Source organism: Electrophorus electricus, chromosome 14 (assembly GCF_041902795.1).
Source record: "Electrophorus electricus isolate QZ-2024a chromosome 14, ASM4190279v1, whole genome shotgun sequence".
NCBI lineage: Eukaryota > Metazoa > Chordata > Actinopteri > Gymnotiformes > Gymnotidae > Electrophorus > Electrophorus electricus.
The window spans coordinates 20,915,923-20,938,066 of NC_137510.1; the positions used below are offsets into that span (position 1 = coordinate 20,915,923).

The 22,144-nt window shown below is 43.7% G+C and overlaps 1 protein-coding gene and 1 long non-coding RNA gene across 4 annotated transcripts; both read right to left on the bottom strand.

The window, feature by feature from the left end:
- Positions 1-1,582: 1,582 nt before the first annotated feature.
- dgat1b (diacylglycerol O-acyltransferase 1b) lies at positions 1,583-14,126 on the bottom strand. 3 transcript variants are annotated; one of them, XM_035531235.2, is made up of 17 exons: positions 12,755-14,126; positions 12,253-12,340; positions 10,969-11,009; positions 10,311-10,396; positions 8,787-8,803; positions 8,467-8,572; positions 7,352-7,480; positions 6,518-6,583; positions 6,312-6,415; positions 6,143-6,181; positions 5,981-6,022; positions 5,836-5,880; positions 5,539-5,651; positions 5,243-5,308; positions 4,953-5,040; positions 3,649-3,711; positions 1,583-3,515 (listed from the first exon to the last, which is right to left on the bottom strand). In XM_035531235.2, exons 1-17 carry the CDS (start codon positions 12,967-12,969, stop codon positions 3,351-3,353), a joined length of 1,473 nt encoding a protein of 490 aa, XP_035387128.1. In that variant the 5' UTR covers positions 12,970-14,126; the 3' UTR covers positions 1,583-3,350. The 3 variants fall into 3 exon arrangements, with proteins under 3 accessions (XP_035387128.1, XP_081552787.1, XP_035387127.1); XM_035531234.2 differs by having other exon boundaries at positions 1,584-3,515; positions 8,787-8,839; XM_081696661.1 differs by lacking the exon at positions 6,518-6,583 and having other exon boundaries at positions 8,787-8,839.
- A 1,938-nt stretch (positions 14,127-16,064) lies between these two features.
- LOC145651116 (uncharacterized) lies at positions 16,065-21,028 on the bottom strand. Its single transcript, XR_014116798.1, has 4 exons — positions 20,900-21,028; positions 19,585-19,851; positions 19,353-19,435; positions 16,065-16,444 (listed from the first exon to the last, which is right to left on the bottom strand). It is a non-coding gene; the product is annotated as an uncharacterized LOC145651116 (long non-coding RNA).
- Between the last annotated feature and the right edge of the window lie 1,116 nt (positions 21,029-22,144).

Below are 22,144 nucleotides of genomic sequence, written 5' to 3' on the forward strand. Positions count from 1 at the left end.
CATGAACTTTAATGTGCGCTAACAGACAATTTTATGTAAGATGGTTCCAAAAAAGTTTAAAAATGTAATTGAACATATAATTGAAGTAACTGATCACAGAATACAATAAAATACAATTAATGTGTGTGAGGACTAACCTGCTGCATTCTGGATTTCTTTATACTTGGCAGGACTAGCAAAACACCCCTGAGGATAATAAAAGATGTCTCATTGGATGCTGAAATTTCCAAATCCAGCAGTTAAAAAAAAAAAAAAAATCCTTTCCAGCCAGATACACAAACCATGCCAATGATCTATAGGAGGTCAATGTGCCAATATACCTGTCTTCAGTATTTTAGAAAATTTAGCCTTTGTGCTTTTATTTTGGTGTTCATAAATCTGCTGATTTAATAAAGAAATATGGAAAACAGACAAAAATGCAGACAATACAAACAAAAATGGACAATCTTTCATTTACTCAATCAGAGGAAAAGTCTGTCTACTGTGTAAAAGACAAACACTTCTTGCCAAACTAAATGTATTTTTAGCCTTTTCTTAAATACTAAAACATTCAAGGCAAATGTCTCATGCACAATTTCATAAGTGTCCAATTTTAAGTCAATGGAGATTTCCCTTTGAAAATCTGCATTAGTCTGGGGAAGTTTATTGTGTTTAACAAAAAACTGGCCCAAGCTACAGGAATTCAGCTCCCCCCAAAAATGGCATGCATCTTAACCTCTTCCTCCATCTGCCAATGCGTGTGTCTTCCCCACCTCAGCTTCAGAAAGTTCCAGCACCTCTCAGACATGTCTGACAGGGGCTTCCCGCCAGCTTCTGCCACTAGCACATTGCTTGCCAGTAGGAAGGACAGGATCGAGCCTCATGTCCCAGTTAAAGCCGCCTTACTCCAAACGACATTAAACACCATGTCACTGTGACAAAGCCCAGAGGATCCTAATATATCTCTCCCCAGAATATGCTTTTGTAGTGATCTACATCTACATCAGCCCGCCAAATAATAGCAAAGAACCCACAAAGTCAAAAACAGTCATACTGATGTGAAAATGTCCGTCCCCCCCCCCTACACTGTGATATAAATGCAGAGAACTTACAGGTAAGAACAGGGACAGTCAGCTTCTCAAACAGTATTTATAGACAGGGACATGATTTAATATTCGCCTTGGCCCTTTTGAGCATTTAAACAAAGCACTTTTGAAAGCGTCATACGAGTTCCACAAATCGTTTAGCGTCCTGAAGCCTGATGGAGACCAGATCCCACATCTTCAAAGAGGCCAGAGACTGGAGGTGTTCTACTGAAAGCTTTTTTGATGTTTATACACAAGACAAATGTAACCAATGTTTACAAATGTTTACAAACGTCAGTAATGCTAGTTACTACTGACACATGACCTTTATTTATCTTCAACTAATCATTGAGTTCTTTGTTACAGAATACGTTTAAATATCTTGATTATACTCTTGATTGGATCCTTCTCAACCCATCACCCAAACATTAACTTCCTTCTGATGCCGAAATGTAAAAAAAAACAAAAACAAAAAACCCCCCCAAAAAACCTTTCGTGATTCTTAGCTGACCCCCTGTTCCAAGTTTCATGGAAAATGACTCCATTTTGTCAAGTCATTTCAGAAGAGTTAATATGGTGGGGCTCTGCTCTTCGTCAGCTGAGTGCAGCTGAAGGCACAGCTCTGGCAGGTGGGACAGCATCCCAAGGAGACCCTGCCTTGAGCTCCGAGCCCTCACCCAGAAGGCTGCGAATAAATAGACTGAGAGAAATGGGAACAAAATGGCTACCCACCAACCTCCTCCATTAAAGAGCCGGCACAACAGTTCTGAGCATGCTGAAGGATTCTACTCAGTCAGTTCAACAGCTTCTATACAGTAACAGAGAATTCAACATTACAGTGGACTTTCTGTTCAAGTACACATAACATTTTCTTTGATCTGAGTATACAGGCTGAATAAAACACTGAATAAATCATGCAGTACTGAACAGTAAGCAATAGAAACTTACAAAAGTGCTTGAAAATCTTTTCGGGCAAAGTTCTTTATTTTTATTTTTTATCTTTATTTCGTGACAAATCACTTTTAGAACGGTATTTTTCTTTACACAACCACTGTAATTCTCACCTTGAACAGTTCAGATATCTGCTTTTATATTTGAGAAAGAGATAACGTCACGACAGTGTTTTACATCCTGCTTCACTGTTAACACATCACAACACACAAACACCATCCACATTCTCACTGCAGTGGTTAACGGGCAGTGCCTTAAGTTAGAAAAGCTTATGCCATTCACTAAACGTGAGGTAGCGCATAGTCCTGCTGGTTCCCTAGATAAACCGCATCGCTGCATCATTCCTCGCACTGTAATCTTTCTTCCAGATCCTTCTGGTTATGGCAGTGTATTCTAAACAGAGCTTCTCGCTGTAGCGTCCAATCAGCCCTTAAGATACTGCAGAGACTCAGAGCCGGCCTGCATCACGTCGTTGGTGATAGGAAGCTCGCCGAGAACAACCAGCAGCTATTATAGCACTTATCTCTAAAACCATTTATCACAAACTTGCACTGATTGGGGGGTGAGATGGGGGGGGGGGGGGGAATCTGGCACCCTCATCATCTCGAAAACAAATGACTCTAAAAGGACTAAATCTGCAGAAAATAACACAGTGGGAGATTACAGCATGTCCGGTATTCTATGGAATATAATTATGTTTGATGAATGTCCCCACATAAAGGAATAATCATATGGCCAGTTTCATTCATACAGAGGCTTGAAGCGTCTCATGAGACACCAGTAGAGGGCAGTCCCTGACTTCGATGAATTCACACAATTACACATGTGAATTTTCATCAAATACCTCATAGTGGGGCAAAGTATACTGGTAAACAAACAACAGTATTCAAGTCCATGAAAAATTAACATCCTCAAAAAGTTTCTTTTCATGTAAAATAAATCAAAAGAATCTCAGCAGTGGCAGTATTTGTGAGATTTTTGCCTGTTCCATTGCAAAAGTATTTGATATCACATCAATTACCTTTGAACACATTCTTTAAAAAACACATTGTTTGCATTTTAACTACTATTCCATGAGAATGTAAAAGTCAGTTTATCCAATAAAGCTCCGGTACATCTATATAGTAACTAAATCCAACGTAATCCCGATAAAGTACCATTTTAAGATTAGGACTTTTTATACATTGAAATCCACTGAATTGAAACCACAGGGAATGGATATCATTCCCCACCAGTGAAGATCTCCTCTCCTATTTGTTTTGTTTTTTAAAATTGTCCTAAAAGATGTGATTCTTCAAGATGTCAGCTCAGGGCTGTAACTCCGGGCTCTGCAGGCTAGGGAGCCCCTTGGTCAGCTGCTTCCTCCAGGTGGTTGATGACATAGTAGTCATGGACGTACATGAGAACAGCGATAGGCTGGCCTATTATGAGAGAAAGCCACACCGCAGCGTTTCCATAGTTACCCCTGAGATATCTACTCACGATCCATGCCAATGGGAGCTGTAATACAGGCAAAAATGCATTAATTCAAATAAACTAAAATCGTTTTTGCAATAGTCACCCCTGTGTAAAAAATGCAAGGTGCAATACAGTATTCTGTACTAGTACTATTAAATTTGTTTAGTTTTCCCACCTGAGCCATCATACCCATGAACGCCCACAGTCTGAACATCCTCAAAGGCACACTGACAAGATACTACACACACACACACACACACACACACACACACATATTACACAAATACTATGACAATAATAAACAAGCCAAAAATAATAAATAGGCTAAATGGACAAGCTGGACAGATAACACCAAATCCCAAGAGTTTTTGTATTCAGTTTTCTGAGTGATGCAATTTGCATCATATTCTAATACAAACTGCAATCTACCCTTTAAAAATCTCAGCTAACTGGTTATAATTGGAAGCAAGTTCTCGTTCTGGCTCCGTTGTCGAGCGGATCTCTGACACTCTACAAGCCATTTACAGTGCACTCTGCACAGGGTCCTACTCGATCGGATCTCTGACACTCTAGAAGCCATTTACAGTGCACTCTGCACAGGGTGCTACTCAGAGCCTGACCTTGGCTCCAAAGCAGCCTCTAAAAAGTGAAGGGGCCTCCTGAACAGGATCCGCGCTCCCGAACAGGATCCGCGCTCCCGGACAGGATCCGCGCTCCCGGACAGGATCCGCGCTCCCACCTGTGGCTCACGTGCACTCTTGCTCTTCTCCTCCCCTGCATGCTACTTTCTCAAGTCTACGCTCATCTCCCAGAGCAGCAGGGCGACGCAACACTGCACCGCTCCATCCCTGCGCGCTAACCTTCACCCGCGCTGAAGAGCGCGTCGCACCCTGCCGCTTCCAGGTCCCAGGGGATGTGTGCTCTCGCGCAGGAGAGACTGCGCGTCACTCCATGGCTCGGGGATTGATTAACTTACTTATTACTGTCATCCTAGAACTCCTGATGTTGTACTACCATTGTTATTCATATGCAATAGCTCACATGCAAAGACTAGGAGCCAGTAGTGCTGAAACCTGAACTGTAAGTCTAAATCTGCTCCTGGATTTTGTAATCACTGTGAGTGAACAGTTAACTAGCTACCAGTTAACTGAAGAGTCAGTGAATGTGGACCCACTTCTGGGTAAGCGCACTGTAGAAGCTGGATCTTGAGGACTTTAAATACCTCTGTAGTAAGATACTGTTATACATAGAAATATGTCTCCATTATTTATGTAATAATTCTAAGAAAATGATTAATTGTAAGCTAAATTCCAGATATGAAAGTGCATCCTAAAGTGTTCCAGAAGACTTGATTTCAGAGTGTGTGTGTGTGTGTGTGTGTGTGTGAGAGAGACGTGAATCTGCTAACAAGCTGTCACCTTTAATGGAAATGATACAATTCAATATTCAAAACAACATTCTGATTTATGTCCACCTCACCTCATGAAAAAAGGCCGAGGTAAAGAACACTGCTGCTTGGCTCACTAACTTGCTGGCCCCTTTTCTCAACAGGGGCTTGTAAAAGTGTCTAAGGAGAGAGGGAGGGAGACAGGGAATAAGAGAGAAAGGGGGAGAGACACACAGAAAGAGAATAAACAGTCAATCGAAACAGTAAATAATCGTACATAATGTGCTCAATGCTCGTATTATAGTGTCTATTCATTACAGCCTCTATGCGCTTCACTGCATTGTATTTTATCCCCTCCTTTCAAAAGCCCCGAGTCGCTTACCGGAGACACCACTTATGAACAGGAATGTTCCAGTTTTGCCAGAAATAAGTTACAGTCTCGGAGTTCCTGAAAAGAAATTGAGCAATATGTAAGAAATTGTGTAAAAATGCAGACTTCAGAAATGGAAATTGGGAAGCAGCAGCACCATAAACGCATAAACGTCTGGGATTCTTCCCATCAACCACCTATTTAAGCAGGAACGCTGCTGAAGAGGACCTAATACAGAAACCCCTGGGACGTGGACCCCCAAACCCAACTGCACTACAAACCTCTGTGGAAACTGATAAGGCACATACCACCAGTCCCTGTAAAATTCTCTATCTCCGAATCTCAGGATCTCTGCCACAAAGTTCATAGATGAGTGGAAAAAGCAGTAGAAGAATATCAGCCAGATAAGGTGGTTAGGTACCTGTTATTCAAAGAAGGAGACGACACAATTTTACATTTGTTAAAGGTTTTTTTTCCCTTCTTCTTCCACACATAAACTTCAGAGCTATAAAACTTCATCAGAGCTCAACAGTTCGGAAAACTGTTTTTAACACTGAAAAAATTTGATTTAAAAAAAACAAAACAAAAAAAGCACTGGTGCTTACAGCGAGTCTGAGAAGTCGCTCCATCATCCTTGAATAATCCATCTCCTGAAGCATCAAGGTGTAAGAAACGCAGGTCAATTAAAGCTCAACGTGCTGTTGCTAGGCAGAGAAGCGGTGAACGCGGAAGGGGAGCAGAGGCGCATACCTGCAGTGGCTTCATTGAACTTCGGATGATGGGCACCATCCACTTTAGAACAACAGAAAATTCACCAAAACTGAGCACAACATGAAATCCAAGCATGAATATGATCGAAAGCCGTTTCTAACTTGCTTTCGCCTAATGTCAACAAATTGCTACAGCACATACCTGTTGTGTTAAGCCAACCAGTAGCTGAGTGAGAAGAAGCTGTAACGCAAAAACAGCTAAATTGGAAATAGCTGGAATAATTTTGGTTCCCCTTAGGGGCGTGCAGAGATGGGGGGGGGGGCAACTGACAGCTTTGAAACGAAACATAATGGAGTCGAGTGACACCTACCATCTCAAACAGCCTCCTGAGCAAAAAGCCCATGCGCACGGAGGCAGAACGCGGGAAGTTCAGCTCGTAGCACAGCGTTGGCGCAAAAGCAAAATAATACACATCTGGAAGAGACACAGGAGAGGCGACATTCAGCACCTCCGCCGGCTCAGCCAACGAGCCCTGCCGCCTCGAGCCAGGTACGACGGCCGTGCTGCGGTGCTCACCTTTGATGGAGAGGTTTCCGGGGTAAGACACGTGTGCTCCTCCGTCAGCGGATGCAGAGGACGGGCCTGCACGCGTGCAAGGACAGTGAGCGTGCAGGTCAGTCAAGCCTAGGCATGCAGAAATGCGCACGACGCCGGCGGTCTGCTAACCGGCTCTGTGCTGGTAACCTAAGGACTGCTGACTCACTGTTCCAGGAGGACGCTAACATTGCAGACACCACTTTTGAGGGCTTACGCGAAAGTAGGGGTGAAGTGAAGAGACTAATCAGCGTCACGTTTGAAAGGCTTGGCCGGCTGGTTGCGAATTCTATATGCCTACGCACCAACTTAAACCGATATAAGCGACAAGGTCTGTTAGGCTATAAAGGGCAATTTAACTGATCTGTGAGAACAGACTAGGTACAACCAAGTGTCTAGCCAGGCCAAAAAACCAGACTCTGACAAAATTGGGTCACAGAGACCATCTGACAAAAGTCAGAGAAACATTTCATTAAACACATGATGGCGAGATAAAGATGTAAGCACAAAATTATATTCGACATGTTGCATGTAATTGGCCCGAAGTGCACACGCCATTACACTGCTGCTGTACCGTGGAAGTAATAAGTAAATAAGTAAAACCTCAGGCTACCTGCTCAGTGCTGATCATTATTTCGCTTTCAAACCCCACTACTGCAATACATCTTACACGACTGAATGATATTAAACCTGGTTTGATTCTGCATGCAAAAAATGGGGGGGGGGGTACTGAATTAATTTGCATATGATTAAGTAGTGAGTGAGTGTGGTGATCAGTGGGGGAGGCCAGGCCTGGGGGCGGGCGAGTGGACTCACATGACAGTGATCTGGACAGGCTGCGCGCCTTCGCCCGCATGCCCTCGCGGCACCACCTGTTCACGTCTTTATACGAGTAGAGCTTCAGGAACAGGATGGTGTAGACTCCCAGAGCAAATGCACCACCCACTGTGCACACAGGGAGAGATGGTGCCAAGAGCAGAGGAGGACATGATGAGGTTTTCTGATGTAATGTTGATATTATATGTATATTTAAATAAACACCGTTTAGTGGACTTAGAGCTAGGGACCCTGGGGGGGGGGGGTGTCTTAACCTAACGCAAATCGCAGCAGTAAGCAGGGAGGCAGGAGCGGAGACGACCCCTGGCCCGCAAGCGTGGCCGCTGCCCGGCTCGTCTTGCGCTCCGTCTCCGCTCCTGGCAACGCGCTCGCGTGCACGGGGCCCCGCCACTGCTTTATCAACAGTAGCCATATGCTGGGTGGAAACAGTCCGGGCAGGGGCTCTGGAGGACGGCTCAGCCCCAGAGGGAGGCGTGCGGGCCGGGTCGTAGCGCCGGCGGCAGCACCTGTGGTCTCTGCGCTGACCCCACTGTCTGACGCGTGAGGGTGGTGTGCGGCATGAAGCTGACAGACGGAGTGCCTTTGTCACCAACCGCGGCGCTAACAGATGAGGAGGAACAGGAGCCAGAAAAAGATACAGACCAGAGGAAATGAGGCACTACCTTCCCTACCAGACAAGCTGCAGGAAGTCGCGATATTAGCTCAGTATGATGCTTAATAAATGTAACCCATCGATTGTGAAGTTACAATATGGATTATGTAGTTTTAGCGGTCTTTTTATGATATTAACCCATGATCTTTTATTGCGGTTAAGGCTCATCCTGTTGGGTTGATGAATGAGGCAGCGTGTGTGTGTGTGTGTGAGACAGAGTGAGCATCTATCACCTGGTGTTACAGAGGGCAGCGTGTGTGTGTGCGAGCGACAGAGTGAGCATCTATCACCTGGTGTTACAGAGGGCAGTGTGTGTGTGTGTGTGTGTGAGACAGAGTGAGCATCCATCACCTGGTGTTACAGAGGGCAGCGTGTGTGTGTGTGTGTGTGTGTGTGTGTGTGTGTGTGTGTGTGTGTGTGTGACAGAGTGAGCATCCATCACCTGGTGTTACAGAGGGCAGCGTGAGTACTGTGGCCACAGGAAAACACAAGATAATGGACAAGTTGATCATGTGAATCAGCAGACCGAGCTGCTCACCAAGGCTTCCCTGGATAAAAGAAGAAACCACAACATACATTTCCTCTTTCCAATCATTTATTATTATGCAGGTGTGTTTATAACAACCATATATTAATTCTGACACCATGTGCAGCATTATCCATCTGTTCATGTTGACATTTATATTAGAAATATTATAAACAGGAATGTGTAGTAGACTGACTAGACTTCCACAGGAGTGGCAGGGAGGCTGGTAAACTCACCATGGCTAATCTTCTCTCTGTGTACAGAGCCACAAGTATGAAAATATTTGAAACTGGAAGAGAAGTGAGAGTATTAAAGTGAAGACAGAGAGTATTATTCAACCATATTAATCAAATCAGTTTGAATGTGTAGTGTTTGAATGACAGGGTGCACACAGACATGCAGAGATAAACACATATGTCAATTTAGAGGTCAAATTATAAGTTACATTTTTAATACCATATTAAAAGGGAAGGAAAAATGATACCCTTAAAGGCACCTGTAAGTTACATACAGAAGTACAACGAAGATAAAATGCATTAATTTACATATGACACAACTCTAAGCAGCAAAGCAGTTTTCAGCATGTCACCAATCAGAATAGGGTCAACCTTCTGATCTCAGAATAAACCCTATGACAGGAGGAATTACACACTTACATAAACACATGGACACGCACGCACACACACGCACGCGCACACACGCGCGCACACACACACGCACCATATGTGTAGCAGGCACTTGCACATAACATCATGACAACACCTTTTGTAAAGCAGGGAAGCTATGGAGCTGGTAGTGTGTGCTTAGCAGAGACTAAGGGAGTGAAGATAAGTGGAAAAAAACAAACACTGTCTCCTCTAAACTAACTTGCACACCCTTCAGCCAGTAAAATAATAACTTCTTTTGAAACGGACCGCTGAAACGAAGTAACTGCTTTTGAAAACAAATATCTCTGTTCCAGGAGCCCAGAAGTACTTTATTTCCCTTTTGGAAACATTAAATCCTCTTACTATGGAATGGTAAGCTTCTCCTGCTGTTTAACATTCTGGAGAGTTCAAGAATCGAACACCAAAGTGGGAAGTCATTCCCTTTTGTTTCCATGTACAAGATGTGGAAGCCACTGTCCTTAGATATTTGCTGAGCACTCTTGATTCCGTGCTTTCGGAAGCAGTTTCATGTCTGCGTCTGTGTGCCGGCATTTCACTGGCCTGTTGTCTGCTCAGTCATAAGCCGCGTCACTGTTACACTGGTTTCACGATTCTGATTTATTAGCATGGGCGTGTGATCAGCAAAAACTCGCAGACCCTATAAAATCCCTGGACCTGCTCACTGGCTCAGACTCTCATTTCTCAGTAGTATAAACATAGTTACTGAATAATCCAAAGTCATTAACAAATGCTATAGCTTAAGATGATTAACAAAATAAACAAAGAGGTTACATGTGGGCCTTGAGTTGCATGTGCAGCACACTGAGCTGCGGTGGAAGGACCAAAGCACATTATTTTAACCTCTATATTAGACGTTTTTAGTCCAATCCTCAGGTTACTCCAAGCCCGTCCAGGTCTTTGTTCTGGTTCTGCTGCACAGAGAGCTGAACAAGGTAATCAAGACCTGCAGAGCTCTTACCTACCAGGCCAAGATCTGTATGACTGCAGGGAGCCTTTACAGAACGAGGCAGAACAAAAACCCAATTTGGCTGGAGTCACCGAGGACTGAATTGATCTGGTCTAGATAAACCAAATGTATTCTATGCTACATACCTATGACCAGGCATACAGCGGGCCAACTATAGGGGTCCTTCAGGAACAAAGACACCACTTGGATGGGGTCCACAAGAATGCCGTACCTTAAAACAGCACAATGAAATTACAATTACAATCACTCCCTATACACTACATATAAGGCATCTTTCTACTCAATGTTCGTTTATACCAATGCACGTTGTCTTTTCTCAACAACTCCTTCAAACATCTGCTTGTGTCTTCATCTGTCTCCTGCTATAAACCACTACCTGTCTGTGCCTGCCTCCCCCTGCACATCTGCTCTGCCTGTCTCTCGTACACGTTTGTTTGTTTTTGCATGGGGAACACATCCCAGCAACGCCCGCCGCTGGCATTCAGCAGTGTAGAACACGGCGGCAGCATATGGCAGTCTCAGCAAGGGCTTCAGCGTTTCCACCGTGTGTGAGCTGGGCCCGTGCGTGCACCATCTCTGGCAGAACCAGCAACCTAAACGGCACTGCTATTGCGATCGCGACTGCTAACAGCCCATGCCTTGCCTGGGTTCTTCGGCGTATCGAACCTAGCTCAATCAAATCTGGTCTAAAGAATACGAGTGAAATTTGCAATGAAGAATTCCTGCCGATCGTGTAAAAAATCTCCCGAGAACAGTGATTATGTGTGATATATGGTTATATACCTGAGAAGGTTTTCCAAAAATAGCCGTGCATTGCTCAAGACCTGCAATACAGGAAGAACACAGAGAGTGACATGGAAGCGTGACAGGTTAACGTCTGATTAACAGCCAGGGCTGCGTTTACCAAAAGAACCATCACTTCACAGGTATTATAGGATGACACATGTTATAGTCTGCCCCATCCTTCAAGTCAGACCACACTGGCTACTGGCCATGATCATTGTCATGTAACAGAAAGCAGTGTGTTCAAACTCCAGTGAAGAATAAAGCTGACCGGCCATAACCTTGTAATAAACAACAACCGCACGGCTACCAAATTGAATGCTTTGGAAAGCTTCAAATGAAAACAAATCATATATGAAAAGTCACACACAAAATATGCTATAAATTCATATGTGCTTCAAATGTGCAAACAGAGAAACGTTCATTGCACAGAAACCCCCGTGAGGAAAAGGTCAGAGAGAGTATAAATCTACCCTTGTTTCTGGCTTCAGTAGCAGGCTGAAAAATGTAAATGCATCCTTCGCAGTTTGAAACCAAGAACTTGGCTTGCGTCTCTCCGTTTTCAGCTTGGGTTCAGACAGAGGAGGTGATCTATTTTTAGGTATCACTTGGCACTCACTGTGTCCCCCAAACAGACACACACTGAACAATGATTCATCAAGTGCCAAGTGAATGCCAGGCCATGTACTTCATCAAGACCAGTGAGCACTTTGGTCTTGACAAGTTTCTACACTAAATGCGTTGCTACAAAACTTGCATTCACTCATACTCCTTTATGTGCTGGAACCGCTCACATAATTCTTTCTAATATTTTGCCGTGCTAAAGCAAAATCATGTGCGATTTCAGCCATGTCATTAATGTAGCAGAGATGTCAGTAACAAGTGATTTAATTGTTTTTTTAATACAGCCTTGTCAACTGTAAGTGCCGTGAAACCTGTGTGTGTAAAAGATCAAAGCACCTGAGACCTCTGGCATAAGACATAAGCACCGTGACTGTTTAGGGTTTGATTGCTGTAACTTTGAACCGTAAGACTTGGTGACTCACGTTTAAGAATGAAGAAACACTTATACACACTCTGCCTTTACATTGTTATCATACGAGGGACAAGGTGGTGCATCCACACCTGTAAGGTGGTGACATGCGTACGTTGTGGTTTTTTTTACTCTTACAAATACAGGTAGATTCGCTCTCCTGTCATGGGCCTGGGGTGTGGAATAATCTTGAGATTAATTATTGTGCTGGTGTGTGTGAGAGCACATATTTTTTTATTAAAGACACTCACCAGCATAACAACACACCAGTTCAAAATGCCTCTGTAATTTTTGAAAGTACTTGCAGAACTGAGCATCGACTCTTGCAATCTGTGGCAACTGAGGAAAGAAATACAGTTATACGTTGGTCACACATAATAATCAGAGCCATAACAAAGATTCACTAGTGGGTATGGAACATTAAAGTGATGTCATGTTGCAGGCAGACTTCACTAAGCATAATGAAGGAATGCACTGTTTTATACACACCCGACACATCAGTAAAATGGCTTAGGTCTGGCTAAATCTGCTGACTTGAGCCATTTGTTTTGCTACCTTAATTCAAATGAATTTTAAAAACACAAATATTTTTTGCTAATCTCATCCGGAAACTGGCCGGAGAAATACAATCGTGCGTAAATAAGCGCCTCATTTCCTATTGCTGCAAGCGCTATACTGTCCAGTAAAAGTTATCGAGCGAAATAACCACCGTGAAAACCAACAAGCCGTTCCAGCATTTGCAAAGACGCTTACCTCAAGTTATCGTAGAGAGTGTTTTTTCGCACTTGATCCACCGAGTCCTTTGCGGGTGGTTCTTGTCGGTTGTGTCTCGATTTGTTCGCGACAGTACTGGGAGTGAAGGGTGCACCAACTCCATTCGAGCGCTTAAAAAGTTCACTTTTTGCATTGGTAATGGTCGCACGTCTTCTGGTGCGAGTTGCAGGCCCGAAATCGTCCTTGTGCCCCATGATCGCCACGGAAAATTGTTAAGGAAAACGATCAGACTAGGGCTACTCGTCAGACTAGTCCATTTCTTCTGGTTCAAACTCCCTCTGCCGAAACGTCCTACGTAATCTACCAATATTGCAAAATCCCATGCAGCTCAAAATGTGCACGTTTCTTTTCCCACGTCAGCAACAGGCCGTTTCCACAGGTTTACAGTGACTCAATTTCCGTACTTTCAAATCCTTGAACAGAATGTGCAACCTTTCCCGGACCAATAGGGATAAAGGGTTGTGTTGGCGGTCAGCCAGAGTAGACAGTAAAGCCTAATGTCCCAGACTTTTACACGGAATTGATTATTGACTATTGATTTATCTGCTTGCACAAGCCCTTTAATACCCTTTTAAGACCACGTTTGATCAAATGAAACAGACACATCGTCTTTTTTATTAGAATGTCATAACATAAAGTAATGTGTTATAGCTTCACTGAGGTTATAGCTAACAGCGAAATGAAATGAGCAAAGCACTGTCTCGGTAAATAAAACGATTCCTTATCAAGTCCTTATCAACTCGAGAGCAAACCAGAGGGAAGCTACAGGTATCTCCACGAGTGGCTGTGCGTCGTGCACAGCTCCTCGCCACTTCTCTGTGGTGCCCGGCCGGGCGGTTGCGCGGAGAGCTGTTCTCGCTTTCTTTATGCAAGCCAAGTTGAACAGGTTTTCAAGTCAATAATATCCACTCATAACCAGTGAAGCAGAGGGCTTGCACATTCTCCTCTAGTCCAAGCGCCTGTGATCTCCCTCGCCACCAGCCATAACTGCGCATCGGGCAGCGTCTGCAGGCTGCAAACCGCCGGATGAAATAAGAGGCGATGGGAGATGGATTGTAGACGCGCCGGCGTCAGGGTGATTGGTTTTTACACCCCTCTCTCTCTTATTCTATCGGCGCTGTCAGAGCCCGGGCCAAGGGGGCTCCGTGGTGCGGGGTGGGCCGCGTTGGACATAAGCTATGTCTCTCGCTGCGAGCGTGTCCTTGGCCGCTGTAATGAAGCTGTGAAACTGAAATCAGTCACTCCAGCACGGCGGTGAGGAGCACGGGGCTCTATCTGCGTTTACCCGGAGTCATTAGCGAGCGAAAGCTAGTTCATCTCAGTTGCAATCGCGGCAGACGGATAGAAAGTGCACTGGTGATCCCCCATGTCAGCATTTTTATAGTTCAGTTAGGGTCGCTCTCTCTCTCTCTCTCTCTCTCTCTCTCTCTCTCTCTCTCTCTCTCTCTCGCTCTCTCGCTCTCTCTCTGAGCATTTTATTATGAAAGTTGCATGTTGATATCAACCTAGACCCCAATGTTCCCATGGCAAGACGCTGTATACATTATGAGTGGGAAACCTTCTTTCCTTTACCTTGCCAACATGTGCGCCATGCGTTTGAACTTAATGAAACGTTGATAATTGCGTTGTCATGCTCCGTGTGTGGAGGAGGCCTGCTTTGCGACTGGAAGCTCTGCAGGCGGGGAAGACTTGTTTGTACACGGTCGTGTTGTGTCTCATGAATAGCAATGGCGATTGTGTTTATCAAACTACAGCACCCCGGAGCTTAGTTCATTCATTTTAGTATTACTTGGAGCTTGCGAGACTGGGCTACGCAGATAAATCTAGACTCCCCCTAGCTGGCTGCGTGATTTCCCAGCTAAGTTCGCTTCAGCTGTGGCTTCCAGAATTCTCTGCCACCATCAGCTGAAGATTCTAGTAGGCAAGCTGAGCTGGATCTAGTTTCTTCGCCAAGTTCTGCCTGGCAACAAGCTCCTGCACATGAGAATGCAGTGGCCACAGATGTCTGCCTTAATCGCAGGATAACATTTAAATGTATTTTTAAAGGGCGCTTAGGCAAAGCAGTATAACCCAGCCAAAGCATATCTCCCTCTGAGGAAATGTTATTCCCTTGTGTGGTCCGTTCCTCGGTGTATTGCATTTGAGGCTAAACCGGGTGGATAAAAAAAGAACCCTTTAATAGTAATAACACTAGCCAGGCTCTAATACCCTTGCGGCTCTCCTTCGGACAGTTCACCACGCAGAGCATTAAATTAAAACATTCGGTTCTTGTCGGACCTTTATTACGTGATACCAGAAAACGGGGAAAGTCAGCAATAGCCGAACGTAACTGCTGATGTTTTATCAAAATACCTGACGGCTAAAGTGCACTATGAGCAATTAAGTTTATATAGACAGAAGGGAACCTCGTGCAAGATATGATTTTAGTTTGTCAAATTGCCTTTTAAGCAGAAAGAATGCTCCATGCTCTCTCTCTCTCTCTCTCTCTCTCTCTCTCTCTCTCTCTCTCTCTCTCTCTCTCTATATATATATATATATATATATATATATACACACACACACACACACACACACACACACACACACACACACACACACACACACATATATATATCTTAAACATGTTGATCTCATCTATGATTTTGGAATAGCTTTTAGAGACTCAAGTCTAGATTATTACTCTTGCAAACTGGTGGTGTGAAAGACAACATAACCAGTAATCAATATGGTTGTATATTCCTGCTCATGACCACGAAACACATAAAACACCTGTTCTTACACAGTCCTTACACACAAAAAAATCCACGCCTTATTTTTCTTGTTCTTTGCAAGAAGGTAATCTATAATGCATATGCCCTGACAATGACTGCATATTGTCTTACAGAGGCAGCCTAAAGTGCTCTGTTCAGCGGAAAAGCTTATGCATGATGCTGCAGAAACTGCAGGGAGGCTGAACATACACACAGACAAATGTGCCTGTATACACACACATGTGTCTGTACATACACACACACACACACACACACACACACACACACACACACACACACACACACACACACACACACACACACACACACACACACATGCTGTAGGCATGGGATAAAGGTGCCTCACTCATCTTGGGAAGGAACTTCACAGCTGAATGCAACTGATCCTGACAGATTCACTCAAATCTAACAGAACCCTCCACTTGGACCATTTACAAACCAACACAGAGAGAGAGAGGAAGAGAGAGCGGTTAAAATTAAATGGTGTTTCTCTTTATGTCTATGCCCATTTCCACACACACACACACACACACACACACACACACACACACATATATATAAACACTCACACACTCTTTCTCTCTACATTTAAGACTTAAGAACCTAAGAGTCCATCTGTTTACAGAAATACAGTAAATTAGTCTTGTATGGTTTCTGCAGCGACGTGCCCCTCTGTGTTGCCGGTTGGTGTGCTGTCTGTCCTTCCTGTCCGAGGAGTCGTACTGCAGGTGGCGATGTTGAGAGGTTTGCTGGCCCGCAGCCCCTGCCTCTGTGGGCCAGAGTCAGCGAAGCCATTCTAATACAACAATGCCTCGGCCTGACCGCCTCCACGCTGCTCCTTTACATCTAAACATGAGCTGTCAGCATCCAGATTGAATGTGGACATCTCATTTCCAGCCTGGGGAAAAAAGTATTTTTACAAGGTCAACGACAGAGAGGCAGTGGAGAGAGAGAGACAGAGAGAATCTTTGCAGTTTAGGACTAATCAATATTTCTTCCTCCGTTATGTGGTTTTTACTGTACACTGTTGGTCCAGGGTAGGGTTATGACTGAAACTCACACACACACTCACAAAGACACACACACACACACACACACACACACACACACACACACACACACACAGACACACACACACACACAGACACACACACACACACACACACACACACACACACACACACACACACACACACACAGTCCTAAGTGCATTTGTCCCATTAGGGTTATGACTGAAACTCACACACACACTCACAAAGACACACACACACACACACAGACACACACACACACACACACACACACACACACACACACACACACACACACACACACACACAGACACACACACACACACAGACACACACACACACACACACACACACACACACACACACACACACACACACACACACACAGTCCTAAGTGCATTTGTCCCATTGTATCTCTTGTGTCTGAGGAGGCTGAGACAAGGGACTATGGAACCTCTTGTGATAAATAAGACATGTCCCCTGGCGATTACGTGCATGCCTAATTATGAATAAATTACACACACACACAAACCTGCATATTGTATGTGTCCTTCTAAGCCTTTTTAAAATGGTGTTGGGCTTATTGTGTGTGTGCGTTTGTTGTGATGAAATGAACAGCCTCCTCAAGCCCTGTTTCCTTAGTTCCCCCACTGTAGACTGTACACGTCAAGCCCACGTAGAGCACAGTCATGTTTCTCATTAACTGTGGAAATGCTTGCCATGGTTTTTGCTTTATTTAAATTATTTATTTATTTTTTTTAAAGAGCAGGACTGTCCAAATAAACAAGCCCCTTTCCTGCGGGCAAACACTTGCTTGAGCTATTACTCTTTGAATTTGAATTTATTTGAAGTTTGATTTTAGGTTATGAGTTCTGGAAAAACAGAATTGAAATTAAGCAGTAAAACAGACTGGTACCAAAGACAAATACTTACTCTCTAGTGAAGAAGAAGAAGTAGAAGACAGAAATATTTTAGGGTTACCTTGCACCCACAATCATTAGCATTCACAGTTGCTGCACTTATAGGCCATGAGGGAAGTTTGTACTGATACTTTGTTAGAAAAGCAGCAGTTCTCAATGTACGGTTTATTCCCCCCAAACAAGTGCACCTAATAGGTTCTCACAATGAAAGTATATCACCTAGAAATTCCCACAAAGATGTGTTGAAAGTTATAACATGTTACGGTTGACCTCATTAAAAATGAGCTTATTACTAAACCATGCTGATATACGTAACTAATCGATTTTGATCTACTTTTTTAGGATTTGTTGAGTATAATTCCACTGAACCCTTTTCAGGCAGTCAAATGAACGTTCCAAGTGGCTTTTTTACAACTAGGTGAGGTGGGTACAGAGACCCTTAGGCCAATCACCTGCACATTTCTAAAGTGTGGCATATGCACCTGCCAGTGACGCAGTTATATGTGGGGTTGCTGACTGACTCCAGAAACTACACTATATCCTCTCACTGCTGGAGTGCAGACTACAGATCTATCTGTCTATCTGTCTATTTATTTATTTATTTATGTACTTATTTATTTATTCACACTATAGAAGGAGATGAAAGAGAGCTTTTGACATGTATTCTCTGTGAGGTAATACATGACAACATGAGGAAATGAAGAAAACAACAAAAGGAAATGAACCAGCCAGTCAAACGTGTGCGTAATGACTTCTCATCATCTAGAGTTCATTTCAGTTACATTAAATAAGGCAGTTGTATGATGGAAATGCCAAGCAGAGCCGCAAACTCCAGTCGCAGCTTACTGGATGAAGAATCATCCATCACTGCCATTACAGTGAGACGAGGTGACCGCATGTTAACCAGAACATTAACAAGAACCTTGAGGATTCCTTAGCCTAGATTATGGCATTCCTTTAAAGATCAATTTCATGAAACATTTGACCATCCCAAATCTCTCCATTAGCCCTTCTGAGTCAAACCAAATGCACTGTACTCCAGTAAACACTGGTGCACAATATCTTAGTGGGTTATCATCTTTAGATATCAGTCAAGCCATAATCCTGTTGCTATGGTGTTATGGATGGAATAGCTGTGGTTATTAAGTTTTTTAAAAAGGAGGCAGGGTTTCACTGATAGTTTGTACACAGGTAAAATAATTTAATCATCTAATAATCTAATTTAATTTCAAACACTTATTTTTCAGTCCGATGATGGTCTTGGCATTTAACCCATATTATTAATGGAGTAAAAATGTAAATGTTTAGTGAGTATAACTGCATGTTGTAGGCATACGTTTAAGATTGTCCACCCCTCTTCTGAACCAATGAAATCAGTTTAACAAGCATTTAAGTTTCATTTGCCCTTTATATGAAGTGTGTCTGAAGATTATTTTTACACCTGCCATAAAGGCAATTCATTAACTGCACTCTGACATTTACATTTCTTACACACTTTTAAACAACATATTTTAATCTAAAATGAAATAACAACGTTGTTATATTCTATCACTGGTTGAGACTTTTTTTTTTTCATTTTGGTGCCTGATGTCAAAACCGATAAGAAAGGAAACTTTATCGGGGTATTAAAGACACATGAAAGTGGTATAACACATAAACTCACAAAGAGATAAAAAACTCTAACAAAACGCCAAATACAAAGCAAGCAAGCAGATACCAGGAAGCAAAGCAAACAACAAAAACAGGAAGTAGTAAATGCAAAACAAGTTAAATTAACTGGCTGCTGAACGAGAGGAAGGCAACGACATCCAATACCATACTAGCAAACACAACACAGAACAGGATATAAACATACCTAAACACACAGTACCGGAGGAAGCAAGCAAGGAGTTTCAGGTGCTGGTGCTCGGACAAGGTAGAGTACTGCGTCTGTGCCACCTGTGAGTGTGGGGGCCAAAGAAGAAGCCAGGAAGAGTGAGTGGATATGTGGAGCTCATTAGACATTAAGGTTCTGTAGCAGTAATTATTAAGGATCTGATATAGGACAATGTGTTAGTTTCTCATGAACTTTATGGGTCAAACAGTACTTTGTGGGCCTTTGATCTTGGTGCGGGTCATGTCCTGATTATTCTCATCGTCATCCAGGACTTAAACGACTGCTTGTTGCTGTACTTCACACAGGTTCTCATGTCCCTCGTCACGCTCAGTAGCCATACGTGTGTGTGTTGGCTGCAGGGTTTGTTCTGGGTGATGACTCCTGGCTTCCTGGCTCCCTTTTCCACTTGTACAGTCACTCTGCTGTGTGTTGTACCAACCCTTCTGCCTTCCCTTTTAGCATAGAAGGACCTATACACCTTCACACACACACACACACACACACACACACACACACACACACACACACACACACACACACACACACACACACATACATACACACACACACACACATACATACACACACACACACACACACACACACACACACACATACATACACACACACACACACACACACACACACACACACACACACAAATATTATTATCTATTAATCTATTAATTGTTTCTGCTTGGTTATTTTTTCAGAGTTATGAGACTCAAGCTGAGTTTAGAAACTATTAGAAATAATGTAGTAGTTTAACTTATTTATGATAACAGAACCATTTGTTTAAAATAAAAGAAAATGAGGTGCATACGAAGGCTTAAAACTGATAGTTCGATGAAAAATAAAACTGACAGACACAATATTTCCCTTAAACCAAAATTGGCCGCTCGCTGGCTTTCATGTTGAACTGGAGCTTTGAGAGTAATGTACCAAACAAGCAAGGGAAGTCTATACCTCATTAATTAGCATAATGCAAGCTGCATGCCTAAATCATCTCAGACAGTATATGTACCTATTTATGCCTATTTATCAATAACATTTCTAAATATTTTACAGAGTTAAAACCTGGAACTAAAGAAGTAAACTTTGAACTTTAAATGCGTCCTGACTGATGACTCCATGAGGGGTGTGGGGATATCCGAGCTATTGCTTTAAATCTGAACATGGGCCAGCAGTCAAGTGCAGAGGAAATGCCAGGCTTACCTAAGTGCAGCCCATTCGCTGCCATAAGGACATGGCCACTTAATGCATTATGGGTAATAGGTGTGTAAGATGGTGCTTAGTAGCAGAAGAGTGGGGCTCTTCAACACAAACCTATAATCACCTCTGTCCTCAGACTCTCTCTCTCTCTCTTTCTCTCTCTCTCTGTCTCTCCCTCACTCTCTGTTTGTGTCTCTCTCACATAAAACCCACAACTGTTTAGCCAGTGCCCTCCCTATGTTATAACGCGGCACTCAACGCCATCATAAAGGGCTTCCACTTCACTGTCTATTCAGTCGCAAGCGCACACATACCCACGCGCACGTGCACAGGCACGCATCACTGTCGAGTCAGGTGGAGACGCCTCTCATTGTGGGCGCAATCTGAGAAGACAGCAGGCAGACGGCCAAATTCGCATGCGGGAAATACAGCGGCAGTAAAACGACTCTCATCGCCACGGTGATTGCTGATTGCGACGGTGTGGGCCACATGAAACGGAGACGTCCCCCTGTAAGAAAAAACAACAACAACAAAAAAAACCAACAAAAAAACCCATAAAAATAAATGCCTTCTGCTGTACTGAGTTTGGAGGACAAACTGATCAGAACTTATCAAGCCTTGAGCAGACATTCACGTCCCTTTTCTCGCTTTTTTTTTTTTCTGAAATAAATGCCGCTGTTAGCCATATTTGTTTTGTCTGTTGGAAAAAAAACAACCCATCTTCCATCAACACATTTCTCCAGCTAAACCGCACGCGCTCCTGTGTACCGGCATGAAAGTGTATTCCCTTTACACCGATGGCGCATCTGCATCTCTGTGACGACTGCTCCGCGCAACAGAATCTCCGGCCCCCTTTTGCCTCTTTGCCGGCAGTGAAGGAGTGCGTCTCAGGTTTGAGTTGTTTGTCTGCTGACAGTGGGCCCTCAGCACGCCGTGGGCCTGTGGGTGTGAAAGGAGAGATCAAGCAGAGAGGAGTGCCAGAATCAGACTCCCTGTGTCTCTCAGCAGGCCTGACAGACATAGGCAGAGAGAGAGAGAGAGAGAGAGAGAGACGTAGGTATAAGGGATGAAAGAGAGAGGGGTGTAACAGGAGGGGAAGAGAGAGACCTCTGGGTAGGGGAAAGGGTTGAGCTGGAAAGGCGTGCACGATAAAAACGACGACCCCCACGTTAGGATACAATGGGGAGGAGACGCTGCAGTTCAGAGCTCAGTCCTCAGAGATCCTGAGCTTTCACGCTGCACTCTTCTGGAGCCGAGGCAGAGATCTGCTTTATTTATCCAGAACATGATAAAATAAATCCAGACGGTGCCTGGCGCACTCTCTGTTCAGCCCTGGCAGCAAGGAATTGGCAGAGCCTGCAATAAAACTGGGTGTGACTCCATAGTTCTTTGTCAAGTTGTTGTTTGGGTGGGGTGGTTCCCAGTGAGAACTGAAGATGTGATTTAAAACAAACCCCAATGCTTCATGGGAAAGCACAGAACTCAGCCTGATCTACGGTCCACCTCTGTCACGCCTTAGACACAGTCTCGTTTTGCGCTGCGAATTAAAATCCGATTCA